The 21,086-nt window shown below is 35.9% G+C and overlaps 3 protein-coding genes across 3 annotated transcripts; all 3 read right to left on the minus strand.

Annotated features, from left to right (window-relative positions):
• Positions 1-3,003: 3,003 nt before the first annotated feature.
• On the minus strand, positions 3,004-4,398 carry LOC118479364 (G-type lectin S-receptor-like serine/threonine-protein kinase SD1-1). Its single transcript, XM_035975942.1, has 6 exons — positions 4,344-4,398; positions 4,083-4,237; positions 3,799-4,009; positions 3,432-3,669; positions 3,164-3,314; positions 3,004-3,093 (listed from the first exon to the last, which is right to left on the minus strand). The coding sequence occupies exons 1-6, from the start codon at positions 4,396-4,398 to the stop codon at positions 3,004-3,006; spliced, it is 900 nt and encodes a 299-aa protein (XP_035831835.1).
• Positions 3,677-5,829, minus strand: LOC118479368 (G-type lectin S-receptor-like serine/threonine-protein kinase At4g27290). Its single transcript, XM_035975943.1, has one exon. It carries the CDS (start codon positions 5,827-5,829, stop codon positions 4,504-4,506), a length of 1,326 nt encoding a protein of 441 aa, XP_035831836.1. The 3' UTR covers positions 3,677-4,503.
• Positions 5,830-7,367: 1,538 nt separating this feature from the next.
• Positions 7,368-11,055, minus strand: LOC110872489 (G-type lectin S-receptor-like serine/threonine-protein kinase At4g27290). Its single transcript, XM_035975944.1, has 7 exons — positions 9,177-11,055; positions 9,028-9,081; positions 8,687-8,838; positions 8,397-8,607; positions 8,069-8,306; positions 7,845-7,995; positions 7,368-7,771 (listed from the first exon to the last, which is right to left on the minus strand). The coding sequence occupies exons 1-7, from the start codon at positions 10,453-10,455 to the stop codon at positions 7,484-7,486; spliced, it is 2,373 nt and encodes a 790-aa protein (XP_035831837.1). The 5' UTR covers positions 10,456-11,055; the 3' UTR covers positions 7,368-7,483.
• Between the last annotated feature and the right edge of the window lie 10,031 nt (positions 11,056-21,086).

Consider the following 21,086-nt stretch of genomic DNA (forward strand, 5'->3'; position numbering starts at 1 on the left):
AAATGAAAGGAATCATATTTAGATGTTCTTTGAAATTGTAGTCATAATGTTCTTTCTTTAATTTACCTTTCACTTCAATAAAAAGTAAATTTGGTCATATATATACGATACACTTATAAATCTTACAAAATTATATTCGGTAAATTGTAAACTTATCAACTTTTTCTACGCTGATAATATTTAATGTTCTGATGTTTTTTTTTTACTTATTGTTTTCCTAATCATTTATGGGTGGGTGTTTCATATCATATAAGGCTGGACGGTATCGTTGCAGGACAGGGATCGGGAAGTGGGGTTGCCACACGGGGAAGGGGTGTTGGTGGTGGATCGGTGAGTGGGGAGAGGTTTCTACGGTGTATACTCACCGATGCGGGAAGAGGAGGGAATGAGGAGAGAGGGGGGTTTAATGGTGGGTCCTAATCTTTTTCAACCAATCATAATTTTTTTAAATTTTTTTACCTCTCTATGTGTTTGAATCATTGTCAGTGATTGAGTGTAAAATGAGGAATGGAATGGGGACTTGACATGGCATGATATTATTGGCTAGAGAATAAGTCAAACTAAGTGATTGAATGACCCCCTTCACCTTAAAAATTAAATAGTTTATAATAAGTATTGATTATTGGTTATAGTATACAATCATTATTTTAGAAAATTTGTCAGATGATTGTGGTGTTTTATTAATGTAAATGCTTAATTTTTTAATATACATGAAATTTTGAAGTTAAATCGTTTAGTAGCTTAAACATACTACCAAAAAAACCTTTCAATCAACGTATAGATCTTTTGTGTTAAGGTTACTACCAAAAAAACCTTTCAATCAACGTATAGATCTTTTGTGTTAAGGTTTTGTTGTGCGTATATTGTTGAATTACTATGCTTTATGCCATTTAAGTGTCCCGCCCCTACCGCATCGCCTGAGGGAGTCCATTCTAGTTAAACTTCAATTTGTAGTATACATGCAGAATACATATAAATAGCCCATTTTAACTTTGGTGGCCCATTTTTATTTCACCAGCCCATTTTCATTTAACCAAAGCCCTTTCAAACCCACTCCTTTAGATTTGTTAGTGCAATACTATGTAATCTTTTTATTATTTTTTGGAAACATCCTAGCCGTTGGTAATCTCTGTACACATCCTGACCGTCGTCTTGATGGAGCCTTCGAACCAACACAATACATTCTATTCTCATTATGTTCTATGGCGGTCAAAGGTTGCATCGTAGATCGAACGTGAGACGTTGTCAAATCTACACGTTGGATGCCGGAAAAAACTTCTGTGGTCTTATTTCGTTATTTCCGTCTCCTTCCATTAGCGTCAAAATCTCTATGGGTCGGTGTCAAAATTTTGGTTTGGATAGGCCGTATATATAATAGAAAAAAATTCATCATGACAACAACGAAGATTCACCTCTGCATATTACTCTCAAACATGACGGTCTGGTTTATAGTCCGGTGAGAATGTGTATAAAAGTGAATAAACGAGTCAAAATAGTGGTTTTATTATTTATTTTAGCTAGGGATGGAATATTGAATATAGGGTATTCATCAAATCAAATGGAATGTCGAATTTCGAATCGAATTTTTCTAATAATTTTTCTTTTTTCTTGAAGCCGAATTCGAGAATTCGATTAAACCCTACCCAATTCGACTCGAATTCGAAAAAGAATCCCAATACGAATTCGAATCGTATTCCAAATAAATTTATTTAAAATATCAATACTTGCCAAAAGATCAATGGACACTGCCGATGACTCTCCCTCACAAGGTCTCTTTGTTTCTATAGTAAATCTTCTCATAGAGCTTAACAAAGGGTGTGTGTGCACTGGCGGAGGTTAATGGAGGCCCGGGGTGCCCTGGCCCCACCTGTTTTTCGCTTGTAGTACTTACAGAAATTTTTGAAAATTTTTCTTTTGTAGTGTAAAATATTTAATTTTAAAGAGTCGGGCTTCCATCGAGTTTTCGTTCAAGCTCCGCCACTGTGTGGGTATCCCAACGCCTAGGTGTTGAGTCTATGATTCTCTGTAACTAATATTACAAATCTATGTCATAATAATGCTGCTAAAGTATACCATCCTTTAATTGAAGTTTTTGGTGTTGATGTCAAGTTAGCACTCACAGAATAATTGGGTTGATGAAGATATTGTTGTTGAACTGACATGATCTTGCTCATAGGACTAGTTGATGCTGACAGAAAAAAATAACTTCTTACTGATGCAAGTTATTATCAAACTTAAGTGCTTGACACTAATAAGCGATTCCTACTGATAGGAACACTTAATACTCATGAAGAGTTAAAAGACAAGTTGCTACTGAAATCAACATGGTATCAATGAATTAGTTTCTTTAAAATTATTGTATTATATGGGATGCCTTATGCCTAAAAGCAGTTTGACGAATATCCTTTTGAATTTATTTATTTATTTATTTATTGGTAATGCAAGGATCATTTCATACAAACATGTGTTGGCATCACATTACAAGTTAAATATTGCTTGAAAATATGCATTTAGAACTCCAAGGAACGTTCTTCGGAATTTTCTTTGCTAAGTTTGAGTTTCTCTTTGTTAAAGTTTTGAATTTTTGTTAGGTGTGAATTAGAGAATTAGGAACTTAAATCAGATTTTCAGGTTCAAATGAAAACAATCTAAGTTTATTTTGTTATGGCCTTGATTCTAATTAAACAAGTTATTTTTTACATATAGTAACAACGTAACTACCAGTCATAAAATAAGATGATTCATGACATAATAAATTGACCAAAAAGAAGAGTATAACTTTGACATAAACATGTGCATGCTATCGAGCGTACAGGTGTGTTATCATGTCTTCGTCAACTGATGACACAGACTGAACTTCTCCATCGCTCTGTCCCGTAAAAAACGCAGGTTGTTTAGGTTGGGGCAACACGCCTTCACTGACAAGCATCAGAACCACTGACAACATAGTTGGCCTATCATGTGCATGATGCTGCACACATAGTAGCCCAACATGTATTGACCTTAACACTTCAGAGACATTGCATGAGCCGAGCCATGTAAAGATGCATCCATGAACTCATTGGTCCTGCCTTCTTTATAGAGTCTCCAAGCCTGAACCAGACCAAACATATGGTAAGTATAGGATATCCAAACGTTGCTCTTAATATCCTGTATAACATACATGTCCAAGAAGGTTGTCATTGTGATCTTTATGATAGAATCCTTTGTTTTTCTTACCACTCAATATCTCCAACACCAAAACACCAAAGCTAAATACATCCGACTTTACAGAGAATCGCCCGTGTACTGCATACTCTGGCGAAATGTATCCACTGTTACAAAATTAAATGGAACAAATTGAATATTCGAAATCTGGTTTTTTAACTCTCTTTATATCTAAGAAGATCAATGGGAAAATTGTTCTATAGACCATATTTTTAGATTCTTACTATGTCCCGACCACCTTTCTTGTCATAGCAGCAGTATCAGATCCTACAAACTTTCTAGCAAGACCAAAGTCAGAGATTTTTGGGTTCATGTCGCCATCCAACAGAATATTGCCTGCCTTGAGATCTCTGTGGATAATTTGAAGGCGGGAATCTTGATGTAAATATAGAATGCCTCTAGCTATCCCATGTATGATATTAAGTCGCCGAGGCCAGTCAAGCATTAAACTTTTTGTTTCATCTGTGGAAGATAACCATCTAATAATTTATTGTCTATTAATGAGTTTAACAACATGTGTACAGCTAGTAAATTGTCTGTTATTGAATTTCACAGAAATGAAAGGTGCATTGAGATAAAAGCGAGTCAAACCAAACAGAATTGTGTCCAAGCTTTTGTTAGCCATGTATTCATAAATCAAAATCATTTCGTTTCCATGCATGCAGTATCCTATAAGCTTCACAAGATTCCGGTGCTGAAGTTTTGCAATACAAATGACTTCATTCTTGAACTCATCAAGCCCTTGTTTGGATGTTTCTGATAGCCTCTTTATGGCTACTTCTTGACCATCTTCCATCACACACTAATATAGAAACGTTACAGTTCTATTTCACGCTTTTCACTAACGATACAAATACGTGTTCCCTTCTATATACCTTGTAAACAGGGCCGAATCCACCTTCTCCAATCTTTTTATTGATGTCAAAGTTATCTGTAGCCTTAATTAATTTATTTAAGCTAAATGAAGGTAGCTCGTCAAGATCTTCCATCTGAACATTGTTATCCTTTTTATCACGGGCATAACTGTCTCCTACAAACTAGCATATGTGATTACACAAAGGAGCCAAAAATTATTTAAGTTTCCAAAGTGCAAGGATGATTTTAATTCTAGAAGCATCAGAAGATATCTAAGTTACCTCTTACTTTCATATGAAGCCTATTTCGTTTCTTTGTAACAGCATATGCCACCATAAATAGAAGTAGCACAACAGATGTGGTTAAAATTACCACTATAAATACTCTCTTCTTCTTGTTTGAGCATGAATGATTTACAATAAACTTACAAGTGTATTAAGTTTATAACAACTCAAAAATATAGTTAAAACCATAGACGTGTGAACCTGCAAACTCAGAGGCAGCCAATTTTATGTAAAGATCTTGGTTATCATCATTTTCTCTGGTGTCCATAAGCTCATCAAACCAAAGCAAACATCCGCTTCCTCCATTTCTGATATCTGAATTTGCATAAGCCGTACAATTGCACTTCATTCTGCAAGCCATCTCACATTCTTCAAGTGTCATGCTATGATTATACCATGAACGCCGTGTGTCCGGAAACACAATTCCTGAGATTCTTTTAAAGCCAGACCCACTCATACAATCTAAGTCCTGTTTACGTTCACACCCACTCGACCCATTTGCTCTATCCCATTCATCTGGGACCTGAGGCTTAAAACCTGCCATACATTTACAAGGGGGGTACCTGTTAGCATTGCAGCTTGCATATGGCCCACAAAGCCCGTAACCACCACAACTATCTGTTGCGGCTCCAATAGTATGCACAACCCACTCTTGGATTTGATCCATCCATTGCAAAGGCACTGCGACGTCATCTGGCAACACAAGGACCCTTTGAACAGCCGATGACTTAAGATCATATTTATAATATATTTCCTTTTCGTTCATTACAAACTGAATCGAGTAAATAGGATTTGGGTTTTCTATGCTCCAGCCTTGAAACTTAAGACCATTCCATGGTCCAGATCTCCATCGTATAACCGAACCTTTTCTCACAAATATTTGTGGATAACCATTTGTGTCTAGCCAATGTAAATATGGACCTGGTGAAGGATCGTCTGCACTCTTCCATGGTATTATAACTCGTTCTCTTCCTGATGCCAAATCTTTCCCAATTTTCATTCCGGGTAAGAATGTGTTACCCGGATGATCAAAACTTTGCCAGATTACGCGTTCGTTCTTGGTACTTCTATCCCACACAACAAGATTTCCAGTATCCAGAAGCTGCACGACCACCACCAGATTATCATTCATTGCAGATACTGTTAAATTGGATGACCAGATAACTGTATTGTCACCGCTACAAATTAGTTGGTTTCCCTGCCTGCTAAGTTCGAGCATGCCTGATTTATCTGTGATTGTTGTCTCCCTGTTAGCAACCCATACGACTGTACCCGTTGATATTTTCTTGTACCAGATCCCTACGTACCAATTCTTGGATCTTTCGGGGCTAAAGAACCCAAGTTCAAACATTTTATCATCTGAAACTATTGTGTCTCCATCTCTGATTACTTGATTTGTAGATATGGTGTCTAGTGTTGCACAAGATGAAAGAAGCAAGAATAAAACACATGAGAATAGTAGTATCATGGAACCAATTTCCATTGATTTGGGTGTGAAATTTGGATGAAGTAGGTGCTATATAGCAAATTTGACTCATCTTTTGGTCAACATGTTTGAAAATTGCCACCAACCATGATGACAGAAAAGTCCTTGTTCAGTATGAAACAACATATTGACTCCTTTTTTTTTTAAATTTTCTCTAATCACAATGACATAACGATCTGTCATACAAACTTTCAATTTTTAAAATGACCTCTAAGTTTAAGAACAAAAAAAAAAAAAAAAAAAAAAAAAGAGAGAGATTAACAAATACATACTCCATAGAAATCAACGAAATAAACAAATATCTTATCACCACCAGATTCTCGTCGTCTAAATCCATTGACCGATACATCCTCTCCGTGTACTATGCGAACATTACCGAAATAACAACAATCTGGTCAGTCCTTCAGTCAACCATGATTCCCCAATCAACAGAGCTTCCTGAAAATCAATCATGAAGCCGAAAATTTCCGGAGAGTCCCCCTTTTCTGTTTAAGAGTTGAACCAGTTAAACCGTTGAGAAACGGGAAAGGTGATTGATGACGTATTCCAGATGGTTTTGTCATTCCTTTTAACCTATAATTCACCCCTCCCCATTTATTCGTCACGATGAACACAAACTATGAATTTTATTGTCAAAAAACAACCCACTGTCGACACAAAAAGATGAGAAGACTTGTGAGTTACATAAAACAATTTCTGGTTAGGAAAAAAATCTCGCTTATCTTCATGAATCTCAATATCCCAAGAATTTTACTACCATTCCAACTGCAAAACATAACACAATGTCGAGCAAACCATAATACAATGCTGAGAAATATAACACAATGTCGCTGAAAAAAGACACCTATAAGTCGAAAACACAATGTCGCTGAAAAAAAAACACAATGTCATTTGAATGAGGTCAATCAGAGTCCGATTGATACCCTTTGTATGACTTCCTATCTTTAGGAGACTATTTATTTGATCTAAACTCATGGACTATAATACGTATTGTACCTATAAATAGTCTTCCTGGGGTTGGGTAAAATACACACAACCAACCAACACCACACCCGCCAAAACAACCGCCACTCACGCCACCCAGCCGTCGCCCCGTAGCATCGCACCATCTTTCGCCACTCACCGAAGCGCCGCCGCCTAGACGGAAAACCGGGTTCTGACCATGTTAACTGGGTTTGACTTTACAGAGAATCGCCCATGCATACTCTGGTGACACCAATGGACAGATTAAAAACATCCACAATTAGGTTAAACCAAAACAATTTTGAACGGCTAATCCACACCACTTGACAAATTCAAATTGAATCACCATTCACCAATTGCTAAAACAGAATCATCATTCACGGATTGCTATAATTAACCGAATCACCAACACCCATTGCTAAGATTAAATGCTGATTTTGAGAGAATGTAATATTGATCGATGCTGATTTTTGAGTGAGAACTGAGAACATGCAATTACGTAACCGGATTTGGAAAGGAACAGCCATTTTTGGGGAGTCGATTTTTTTATACTAATTTTGGAATATATGATATATTTATGAATCCCTATGTATTTATATGCTTGTAAGCTTTTTAATGAATAATCTGTTACAACAACTGCTTGGAAAAGGTTATGGCTCTATGTACATCTGATAGCATCACTTGTTTGCTATCGGGCGTATAAATGTGTTATCATGGAACCATCAACTGAAGAAACAGACTCAAGTTCACTACTGGTCTCCTCAGAGTAAAAAGCTGGTTGTTTAGGTTGAGGCAACACACTCTCACTGACCAGCATTAAAACCACTGTTAACATCGTTGGCCTATCTTTTGCATGGTTTTGCACACATAATAATGCAACATGTATTGATTTTATTACTTCCGGGATGACGCAAGAGGTATCTAAAGATGCACACATAAGTTCAATGGATCTGCCTTGTTTATAAAGTCTCCATGCCTGAATCAGATCAAACATATAAGTTACCAAAATGACATTGTATAATGAAAAAACATTAATGAGTGTAACATACATGTCCAAGAAGGTTGTCATTGTGATCATCATGAGAGAATTCTCTGTTTTTCCTACCACTCACGATCTCCAACACCAAAACACCAAAACTATATACATCAGACTTTATAGAGAATCGTCCGTGTACTGCATACTCAGGAGAAATATAACCACTGCAGAGAACTTATTCATTAGGGGGAAATAGTAGAAAATATAATTCAGGAAATCATTGTTTAAGATTCTTACTGTGTTCCCACTACTTTCTTTGTGTTAGTGGCAGTATCGGATCCTACAAACTTTCTAGCAAGCCCAAAGTCGGAGATTTTGGGGTTCATGTCACCATCCAAAAGAATATTACCTGCCTTGAGGTCTCTGTGTATGATTTGAAGACGGGAATCTTGATGTAGATAAAGAATACCTCGAGCCATCCCTTGTATAATATTAAATCGTTGTGGCCAGTCAAGCATCGAGCTCCTGGTTTCATCTGACACAAGTGAATTACTTAGATAACAATAATTTGATAGGAAAGTTTGAAAACAAGGTACTATGAGAAATCATAGAGAGAGAACCAAACCAAATAGATATAAGTCTAAACTTTTGTTTGTCATGTATTCATAAACCAAAATCAGTTCATTTCTGTGATCGCAGTATCCAAGAAGCTTCACGAGATTGCGATGCTGAAGTTTGGCAATACAAATGATTTCATTCTTGAATTCTTCAATCCCTTGTTGGGATGTTTCTGAGAGCCTCTTCACAGCTACCTCTTGTCCATCTTCCAACACACCCTAAAACAGTTTTATGTTACACTTTTGTTTAATGTTACAAATGCGCGTTCCTTTTAATATTAAGGTATCAATAAGTTACCTTGTAAACTGGACCATATCCACCTTCTCCAATCTTGTTGTTGATGTTAAAGTTATCTGTAGCCTTGACTATTTTATTTAGACTAAGTAAAGGTAGCTCATCAAGATCTTCCATCCGCACACTGTTATCCTTTTTATCAAGGGCATACCTGTCTTCTTAAAAATAACATGTGCGATTAGCCAAAAATTATATAAGTTTCGAAAGTCTAAGGATGATTTGAGTTCTAGAATCATAAAAAGCTACTGAAATTACCTCTTTCTTTCATATGAAGCCTTTTCTGTTTCTTTATACAAGAATATGCCACCATAAATAGAAGTAGCACAACAGATGTAGTTAAAAACACCACTGTATATACTTTTTTTTCTTGTTTAAGCTAGATGGGGAATCGTCATTTCCTTCACGAACAATTAACAATAATGTTACAAGTCTATTAATTTATAACAACTCAAAATTAAGTTAAAACTTAAAACTTAAAACCATAAATGTGTACCTGCAACTAACTCAGAGGCAGCCAATTTTATGTAAAGACCCTGCTTATCATCACTCTCTGTGGTGTCAATAAGCTCATCAAACCAAAGCAAACATCCGCTTCCTCCATTTCTGATATCTGAATTTGCATAAGCCGTACAATTGCATTTCAAACTGCAAGCCATCTCACATTCTTCAAGCGTCATGCTTTGATTATACCATGAACGGCGTGTGTCTGGAAATATAACTCCTGAAATTCTTTTAAAGCCAGACCCACTTCCACAATCTAAATCCCGTTTACGTTCACATCCACTAGACCCAATTCCTCTATCCCATTCATCTGGGACCCGAGGCATAAAACCAGCAATACAAGTACAAGGGGGGTACCTATTAGGACTGCAGCTTCCGTATGGCCCACAAAGTCCATAACCACCACAACTCTCTGTTAGTGCTCCAATAGAATGCACAGCCCAGTCATGGATTTGATCCATCCAACGCAAATGCACAGCGGTGTCATCTGGCAACACAAGGATCCTTTGAACAACCGAAGTCGTAATTTCATATGTGTAATATATTTCCTTTTCGTTCGAAACAAATTGAACAGAGTAAATAGGATTTGGGTTTTCCATGCGCAAACCTTGAAACTTAAGACCATTCCATGGTCCATATCTCCATCGTACAACCGAACCTTTTCTCACAAACATTTGTGGGTATCCATTTGTGTCTAGATAGTGTAAATATTCACCTGGTGAAGGATCATCTACACTCTTCCATGGTATCATAACTCGTTCTATACCTGTTGCCAAATCTTTTCCAAATTTCATGCCTGGTAAGAATGTGTTACCAGGATGATCAAAACTTTGCCAGATTACACATTCGTTCTTGGTACTTCTATCCCACACAACGAGATTTCCAGTATCCAGAAGCTGCACTACCACCACCACCGGCATCATTGATATTGCTGAATTGGATGACCAGATCACTGTATTGTCACCACTGCGAATTAGTAGGTTTCCATGTCTGCTTAGTTCGAGCATGCCTGATTTATCTGTGATTGGTGTCTCCCTGTTAGCAACCCATACGACAGTACCCGTTGATATTTTCTTGTACCATATCCCTACGTACCGATTTTTGGATCTTCCCGGGCTAAAGAACCCAAGTTCAAACATGTTATCATCTGAAACTATTGTATCTCCATCTTTGATTACTTGATTTGTAGATATGGTGTTTAGTGTTGCACAAGATGACAGAAGCAAGAACAAAACACATGAGAATAGTAGTATCATGTAACCAATTTCCATCGTTGTGGTGTTTTAAAGATGAGAGTTTTGGATGATGGTGGTGATATATAGCAATTTTGACTCATCTTTTGGTCTACAACTTTGAAAAATTGAACAATTTTAGATTGATAGAAAAGTCCCTGTTCACTTTGAAACAACATTTTGACTTTTCTTTTATTGAATTTTCTCTAATCACAATGACATAATAAATCTGTCATTAGAGCAGAGGGGGGCATGCAGAAAACCAAATTAACTACCCATAACCGAATTAACCGACAATAGTGGATTGATTATGGCTGCCAAAACCAAATAGAACCGCTTATACGTTTTTTTTTTTTTTTTGATGTTATATAATATAATAATACATACAAATGTGTAATACAATTTGTTCCATAGTCAGAAAATTTAAGGCCCAAATAAAACCCAGTTATATTGTTTTGAGTTATTTTTAACTAGGCTCGAACTCACAGTTAACCAACCTATAACCGACTCACTATAACCTTTCAAACCGATTAACCGCAAAGGCCATAACTGATCGGGCTATGGTTATGGTTATTTATTAATTGACATCTCGATTATGGTTATGATTTTAAGCCAAAACCGATTCATGCTAGAGAAAAGATTAACTACCTCAGCCCTTCCCCATAACTCCGTTCAGCCTCTCTCCGGTAATCTTTTCCGGCCAGTAGAAATCATGGAGCTGAACAAATAGGATCCACCGTAGAGCATCAAACACAGACAAATTGGATTCAGTCTGCTATAGGAACATGGAAACCAATTCATCTTCTTCTCCGCGTACAACAATCTGGTCAGTCTGTCAGTCATCGATGATTCCACAATCAACTACAGAGCTTCCAGAAAATCGATCAAGTATGACTACTTTTGTTTTAATTGAGTAATGGGAAAAGGTGATTGAAGTTTGTGCATATATTATTGAAACAAAATTCAAACCTATAATGGTATACCGCTGTAGGATTGTAGGTGATGAAGCTTCGCCTTTCCTCTGGTTTCGAGTTCTTGGAATCTTTTAATTAACCATTGCACATGACAACTTACTCATGGTATCCATTGAGTCCTTTTGGATAAGGTGTTTCAAGGGGGAGGGGTGGATAAGTGGACAGTTGCATAAAGCATTTGTGTAATTAACTTTTTTTTATAAAAAAATTAATAAGAAGTATACTTTTTTGATAAAAAAAAATAATAAGAAATATACTTAACAATATCAAGAAATACACAACATTCCACCAAATTAGGTAGGTAAATACTTTTAAAATAACTCGTTTTAATAAATATTTTTTCAATACCAGCCTTTTGAAAAAAAAAACAAACTTTTTCAAACATCTATAACTTTTTCGTACATTAATATTTAAAACAAAATTACATCATATTAACGAGCGTTTAATTCTCTTTAATTCAAGCAACCTATTGTTATAATTTTCTTAAAAAAAATTACTGAATTTTGAATACCCGTTACTCCATTATGTGATTATGTGATTTTGAATACCTAACACATGGCTACGTGATTTTGAATATCGATTACATGATTATACATTCAACATAAACCATTACGTGATTACATATTCAATATAAATCAATTACTTGATTGCACATTCAATATGATTAGTTCTAACTGATGTTATTACAATTATGATTATTGCGTAATCACACATTCAATAATAAGAACTTGATTTTTTATGCTTTATTACGTGATTATATGTTTAATATACGACATTATGTGGTTATTATAGGTTAATTTGGCTAATATTTTGCATATAATTTATCCTTAATACGTTTTTAGACCTGTAATATAATTAAGGTATTCCATATTAAATATTGTGTATTACATGTTTTTGTTTCTACGTAATCACGCAGTGTGGTTTCATATAAAATACTATAATGAAATCAGGTAATCACAAAATGGGTATACAAAATCGTGTAGTCACGTAATAATTCATAGTTAACTATTGTTACATAATTACGTAATCACTTAGTGTGGTTTCACATAGTATAATGAAATCACGTAATGAGTATTCAAAATCACGTAGTCATGTGCTAGGTATTCAAAATCACGTAATCATGTAATGGGTATTCAAAATCATGTAAATTTTTGTAAGAAAACGATAGCAATAGGCAGCTCGAATTAAAGAGAATAAAATGCTTGTTAATATGGTGTAATATTTTTTATGTAAATATTAATGTATGAAAAAGTTATTGTCCTTTTAAAATCAAAGGGGGATGAAGTTCAAGTGAGAAAGGATTAGATACTCATTTATATGTTTGTTTCTTCATTTGTTTGAACTTCATAGTTACAGAAATGTCAGTGTCTGGTTTTAAGCCATTAATCTTGAAAGATCAAGGCTGATCTTGTCGCCTATCCTTCGTATTATTTCTTTGTCATATACAAAATCCAACACTAAGTAGTTATAGCTCTATAGAACTTGTATATGGGCTTCTTTTTAAGTTGGTTGAACTTATGGATTTAACACATGTGATACGAGTTGTATGGTTCTGTACATCTCAAATTGATAAATTTTTTTATATATTTTAAATCACTTTTTAGTTTATAGAATACTTTTATAGAATAATATAACATGTAATTGACATTATTATCTTAGTAATCAATTTTTATAAACCAATAACTTCAAAAAGAAATTAATATATATTCAGACTAGGTTAGAACCCCGTGTATTACACGGGTTGAATAAATGTATTTTTATATAATAAATAATATAAAAATATAGGTAGAGGATCCTGTAAAAAGTCCAACTTTTGTGAGAAGTGTGAGAAATAATTTGTGAATGACAAGTGTCCCTTATCTTAATTAATTCAAAAGGGTATATTAGTAATTGTCCATTCTTATCAATTAATTGATTTCCAAAGATAACTGCCAAAAATATCAGGCGATATATTAGGGATGTGATTCGAATTCGATTTGTTCTATACATTTAATTGTTTACGGTAAGTTCTTGTTGTAGTGTTATATTCCCCAGTCAATAGTGTTATATTATGTACAGGTATCTTTAATCTCCTTTTCATAGTGTTTTATCCCCATCAATAGTGTTTTATTCTGTATAATGTCTTACAATAAACAGATAGTGTTATATCTTTCTATAGTGTTTTATCATGTAATATACTGTTCCTTTTCATAGTGTTTTATCCTCATCAATAGTGTTTTATTCTGTATAGTGTCTTACAGTAAACAGATAGTGTTATATCTTCCTATAGTGTTTTCTCATGTAATATACTGTTCCTTTTCATAGTGTTTTATCCCCCATCAACAGTGTTTTATTTATGTATAGTGTCTTACAGTAAACAGATAGTGTTATATCTTCCTATAGTGTTTTATCATGTAATATATTGTTCTTTATAGTGTTATAAAAAGTTGTTGTGAAGGAAATCGAAGAATTTATTTCAGTACGAGAAATTCGCTGATTTTTTAGGAGATTGATGGGGGTTTTGAAACAGTTACCATAAATTCGCTAATTTATAGGAGATTGGTGAGGATTTTGAAACGGTTACCGTATTTGAAACGTTGGAAAAGTCACTATTGCCCTTTAATTTTACATAAGGTCCTTCTAATTAAAACACAATTTACATTTATACCCTATTGATCTCAACCATTAGATCAAATATCCAATGGTTTAAAACGCTTCTTACCCTTCTCACATTTTAGTCACTTTTTACCATATCCCTACCCTAAAAATATATATATCTTTAAAAATCTTGTTTATTATACGGGTTGAATAAATATAATTTTATTTATCAAATAATAAAACAATATATAATTAAAAATCTCGTGTATTATATGGGTTGAATAAATGTAATTTTATATATTAAACAATAAAAAATGTTGTATTTTTAGAAACCTCGTGTATTGTACGGGTTGAGTAAATTTAAATTTATATATTAAATAATGAAAAAAGTTGCATTTTTAAGAATCTCATGTGTTATACGGATTGAGCACATGTAATTTTATATATCGAACAATAGAAAGTTATATCTTTATAAACTCTATGTATTATATGGATTGAATAAATCTAATTTTATATACTACATAATAAAAAAAAGTTATATTTTTAAAAACCCCGTGTATTACACGAGTTGCATAAATGTAATTTTGTATGGTAAAAAATAAAAATGTTATATCTTTAAAAAACCACGTTTATTACACATGTTAGATGAATTTAATAAAAAAAATATATCAGGTGCTACTTTTCTTGGTGTACGTAATCATTTTCACATGATTTGCCTCCTAGGATTTTTTTGACTCGTTAACATTAATTAATTTTACCTAAGTTATTTCTAATCTCTACATTCTTAATGATATTTCCCTAACAACTTATCCATCTTTTTTCTTTCTATAGCTCCGTTTTAATCTCCAAAATAACATCTTTAATTTTACTAAATTATTTTATAATATTACCCACTCCTTTAGGGGGGGGGGATATTCCGCGGTCCTCCCAACCGCCGAGGTGATCCCACCTCGCAGACCGCCACCCAGCAAGCCTGAGTCTGTGTCACGGCCCTCGACCCCGGTTTGACCCGGTCCAGAGCCGCGAGGCAGGAAATCCCGTGGTATTTAATTTAGGCGACAGCGGAAGTCTTTTAACATAGGATCTTTTAATACTCAAATGCCCGTTTAGTTTATTACATAAAGTTTAGGGATAAAACCCTGTAATTTACAATAAGGTGATTTCCCGGGGAAATCTTTATTTCTCAAAACATGTTTCTTTATTTATTCACATTGAGCCACTTTTCTAAGCTTGTAGTGCTTCACGGCACTTTTCTTGGATCACAACAGATCACCTGAAACATGTTGGAAAAAGGTTTTGTCAGCGGGGAAATACTGAGTTAATCATTCATTTTAATTAAAATGACACGTTGTTATAATTTACAGTATTAAGAGCGATTACAATATTTCCATATCAACCAACTACCCACAGTATTTGTCACTCGACTGGATCTGTGACTTTGGTCATATCACTGTTGGGTCCGTTCACCCACAAGTGACGTAAATCACTATTTAGGTCCGACTACCTAGTAGTGTATATCATGATTTAGGCTCGCTCACCTAAAATGATACAAATACAAGTAATGTGCACAATACCCCACATACTGGCTGTAAACTTGGCGATTACAAAGACTTAATCCCTGTAATTATAACTTTGGAAAATAATTTGGAGTATTGTAAAACCATTGAGAAAAAGAGAATGACTCACTTTGCAGATTTAACGAGCAGAGTATAAGCCTACTGATTAGCCTTGATTAACCTAATTTAAATAACAATGCACACACAAACGGGTTAGTAACTAATACAACAGTTACGACAATTCACGAGATTAAACCCTCACAACGATTTACAAGTGCAATACTTAACAATTCAGCGGATTCACAACGAATGACAGAGTATAGTCCGAGTTCGAACAGCACTCAAACATTCAAGTCGAAATCACGATGAATAATAAAGTATAAACTCAATTTGAGCGGCACTTAAACAATCGTCGGATAGTTACAATCGATCGAACGTTGAATCGTAATAGCGATCGGGTTATTACCCTGATTGCGGCAGCGTTTCGAGATTATTGTGTGTTCAAGACTGTTTCTGTTATATCTCAGCGACTATTTGGAATTTTTACGTCGTTTCAGTGTCAGAATTCAAGTCCCAAGGCCCCCTATTTATACCCGAAATTTGCACCTCCCGCGTGTCGCGGAAGAATCCGTGGCACTTGCCGCGTGTCGCCTGGGGTGTCAATTTAGGGTAGGTTAGGTTAGTCACTGGTATAGGCCTGGTGAGTCGACAGGTTAAGAATTCTCAATTTAGACAACGAATTCAGAGGATAATTATCAATTAGGGTTTAACCCCCTTGAGTTTTTGGGGCCCTGATCCTAATTCCAATTGTTCCGAAAATTTTAGGGTTTATGCAAAATCGCGATTTCTCCAAAACGGCTTCGAGTTTCGAGCTGAAATTTGGTAGGATTGTAGATCGGGTCTAAACGCACAACATATCCAAAAATCAGACGATTTGGACCGTATTTACCTGTTCAATTTGACGTTTTTCAGAAAAAAACGTAAGAAACAAGTAGAAGATGAAGAAATAGGAGAAATCGGATCTGAATCGGCTCAAATCTGGTACGAATACGACGTGTTTGATCAAGCAATCGAGCTCCTAGCTCTGATACCACTTGTAGGACCGGTTTTGCGACCGTTCGATTGCGTAAAGAACGTTTCACATGCGGAATCCGTGAACGAACGTGACCGAACACACGATAACGTACTACTAATGTGATTCCATTGCTAAACTTGACGTGTACGGTACAAGAATCACAAATATACAACTTTCTCTCTCTACTTTCTCTCTTTAGAAAGTCTTCTTCTCCAAGTCTCCTCCAAATCTTCTATCAAAATCTCTTTCCAAATCTAACTAAACTAGTGACATAATCCCCTATTTATATGGTCAAGGCTATTTAATGAAAGTTCACACTAATTACAAGTTTGCCACCTTGCCATTTCTAACTAAATATGACATTATGCACTTGATTCCTTCCGGCTTTTCACTACGACTCGGATTGACGAAGGCGATAGACAATAAATGCATCAACATATTTTTCTACTACTGTTATTATACAGACATTCTTCCTAACCCCACTATTCTTTGGTCAACTGGCAGTTTAGTAGCGACGCTCCCTTTCGTCGTATTTCCAGGAGATTTGTTCCCCCATTTCCCGGATCCTATTTTCTGTACCTATCAGCTCTTCACCGAACTGACGAAGTTCGGCTAAGTTTTCATTGCTCATTGGAGGATTGGGGATAGGTTCTGGATCAAACTGTGGGAGGAAGGAATAAGGACTGTTGATCATATTTTGGAATTGCCAGTCATTCGTCCACCATTCTTCCATTTGGCCTAAAGGTCGAGTGTGGATTAGTGGGTCTGGAATAGCTGGTTCCAGATTTACAGGAAGTTGGTTTTCGGCCGGGTAAGGATATAGATTATTATGGATAGGGCTAATAACATCACAATTTGCCAGTAGACGGTCAATTTCGTCTTGAAATGTGATTCCTTCAGGTTGTCTAGAGCTCTCTCCAATTTCTATTCCTTATTGTTTAGAATCTTTCCTGATTTCTATCTCTACTGGTTTAGAACTCTCTTCGGTTTCGATTCCTTTTCCTTTGTCTATAGGGTTTTCTATTTTGGGGAGTTTCCTAGGGGCTGCCTTTCTTCTGCGCACTTTCCTCCATCCTACATATCTTCTTCTCTTTTTAGATTTTGCTTTTTCCAGCGGTAGAGCTTGGAATTCCAGAGGTATCTCTATATCAGCAATATAACCAGTAAAGTCGTGGGAGACTTCAATTGGTACTGGGTAGAGGTTGAGATTCTGAAAGGCTTCCGATATCTCATTCATGCTGGATAGCATATATGCAAAATGCACAAAAATGCTAAGTTAAAACTTTGGAACAAAGTTTTACAAATAAACATTAAAGTTTTATTGCATACTAATTTGTACAAAAGACAACAGGAAAGAGAACACACTAGGATTTATTTATTTATTGGGTAGTAATTTTCTACTAGACCAAGCTTATTGATAGTTTAGAGGTTTGCATTCTTGGCTACGGTAGCTAGCATATAAAGATTTGCCCATTTTTCATCTAATTTGTCTTCCCAAGGTGGACTATTGCCTAATTCCTGGATTTCTGGATTAAACCTCACTTTCTTGATTTGGGGTTTCTTTATTTTCTCCTGTCCCTTCTTAAGAATCGAATTTCTTTTATCTGGGGTGAGAGGATTTTCATAATTTGCTTTACGGACAAAAATCCCTTCTTCCAGATCTGCTGGGTATTTGGAGGAGGTTCCTTTTTCTGTGGGTGCAGTATCTAATTTGTGGTAGATAGCAGAAAGCTTTTGTTTACCCATACTGTAACTTAACAATTAATCAGTTAATAGAACATATTTTCACAGAATGGCAATTAGATTTCCTAAGTATTTTTCAATTACTTTAATAGGCTAAAATCAATAGTAAGCTTAAATCAGTGGCTCTGATACCACCTTTTCCTGTCACGGCCCTCGGCCCCGGTTTGACCCGGTCCAGAGCCGCGAGGCAGGAAATCCCGTGGTATTTAATTTAGGCGACAACGGAAGTCTTTTAACACATGATCTTTTAATACTCAAATGCCCGTTTAGTTTATTACATAAAGTTTAGGGATAAAACCCTGTAATTTACAATAAGGTGATTTCCCGGGGAAATCTTTATTTCTCAAAACATGTTTCTTTATTTATTCACATTGAGCCACTTTTCTAAGCTTGTAGTGCTTCACGGCACTTTTCTTGGATCACAACAGATCACCTGAAACATGTTGGAAAAAGGTTTTGTCAGCGGGGAAATACTGAGTGAATCATTCATTTTAATTAAAATGACACGTTGTTATAATTTACAGTATTAAGAGCGATTACAATGTTTCCATATCAACCAACTACCCACAGTATTTGTCACTCGACCGGATCTGTGACTGTGGTCATATCACTATTGGGTCCGTTCACCCACAAGTGTCGTAAATCACTATTTAGGTCCGACTACCTAGCAGTGTATATCATGATTTAGGCTCGCTCACCTAAAATGATACAAATACAAGTAATGTGCACAATACCCCACATACTGACTGTAAACTTGGCGATTACAAAGACTTAATCCCTGTAATTATAACTTTGGAAAATAATTTGGAGTATTATAAAACCATTGAGAAAAAGAGAATGACTCACTTTGCAGATTTAACGAGCAGAGTATAAGCCTACTGATTAGCCTTGATTAACCTAATTTAAATAACAATGCACACATAAACGGGTTAGTAACTAATACAGCAGTTACGACAATTCACGAGATTAAACCCTCACAACGATTTACAAGTGCAATACTTAACAATTCAGCGGATTCACAACGAATGACAGAGTATAGTCCGAGTTCGAACAGCACTCAAACATTCAAGTCGAAATCATGATGAATAATAAAGTATAAACTCAATTTGAGCGGCACTTAAACAATCCTTGGATAGTTACAATCGATCGGACGTTGAATCGTAATAGCGATCCAGTTATTACCCTGATTGCGGCAGCGTTTCGAGATTATTGTTGTTTAAGACTATTTCTGTTATATCTCAGCGACTATTTGGAATTTTTACGTCGTTTCAGTGTCAGAATTCAAGTCCCAAGGCCCCCTATTTATACCCGAAATTTGCACCTCCCGCGTGTCGCGGAAGAATCCATGGCACTTGCTGCGTATCGCATGGGGTGTCAATTTAGGGTAGGGTAGGTTAGTCACTGGTATAGGCCTGGTGAGTCGACAGGTTAAGAATTCTCAATTTAGACAACGAATTCGGAGGATAACTATCAATTAGGGTTTAACCCCCTTGAGTTTTAGGGGCCCTGATCCTAATTCCAATTGTTCCGAAAATTTTAGGGTTTGTGCAGAATTACTTGGGTTTCTCAATTAGGGTTTCCTTAATAGATAATTATCCTACTAAGTATTAATTTTAGTGAGAGTTGTTACAGTCTGGGGATAAATCCGCTACCGTAGGGGCATTGGGAACGAGCAAGACTCGAACCCGCCACCTCCGGGTTAGAATGCGGGCTGGTGGCCATTGGGCTGACACCCAATGGTTATATTACCCACTCCTTTAGAGAAATTATTATTATTATTATTATTATTATTATTATTATTATTATTATTATTATTATTATTATTATTATTATTATTAAATCTGATAAATATTTTAAAATATTAGATTATCTCCCATTGATACGTGGTTGAAAACCGGTGTTCGTTATTGCGTAACTTTATGTTTTTATATGAGTTTTAATCTTGAATGGCCTACTTTTAATTAGACTTGTGTGTATGCAGGTTTAACGAAGTTTAAGGAGCTTTTCGGGAGCTTTACGGGTCACTGGGTCGAAAAACGATGCATCGGGATGCGTTACGTATCGGTTGGAGGTGCAAAACATAGAAATCGGAGAAGAGGGTTAGAGAACCCGTCGCCGACGGGTCCATAGCCGTCGGCGACGCCCTCTTAAAATGCCCGTAAGCCTGAATTTCCCGTATCCAGTTGATTAGGCCGTCAGCCGGTTTGGTGGTTTTGGGAACCCGTCGGCGACGGGGTGGGACCCGTCGGCGACGGGTAAGGATTTTGCAAAACGTGAAACCGCTTGCTTTGGGGACTAAACTCGATTTCTGTTGGTTCTCTAGCATGGATTTTGGAAGTTACACTTGTTTGAGAGTTTGAAACTTGTTCTTGGAGCCACAATTGATCATCTATCACCTACCATCCCTCTGCTTCATCACTACAACATCCGAATCAAGATCATCACCATCAACCATCCTTAATCACCAATTCCCCCATAAACCCTAATTCTCCATCCATCATCCATCTCACCATCATCATCCACAAACCCCAACCATCCATCATTCCTTCATCCATCAAGCTTCAAGATGACTTCATTCGCGTTCCAATCATCCGGTGATCAAGTTTCTTCAACCATGAGCGGCTAATCATCTCGGTTTCACCCCGGTGTAGGTAGTTGTTAATTTTAGGGTTTCGAATTGTTCTTGTTTCAACTTAGTGACAATTTGTGTTTGGTTTTTGAAACATTTGACAATAGTGTTACATT

This window comes from Helianthus annuus, chromosome 8 (genome assembly GCF_002127325.2).
Source record: "Helianthus annuus cultivar XRQ/B chromosome 8, HanXRQr2.0-SUNRISE, whole genome shotgun sequence".
Taxonomy (NCBI): Eukaryota; Viridiplantae; Streptophyta; class Magnoliopsida; order Asterales; family Asteraceae; genus Helianthus; species Helianthus annuus.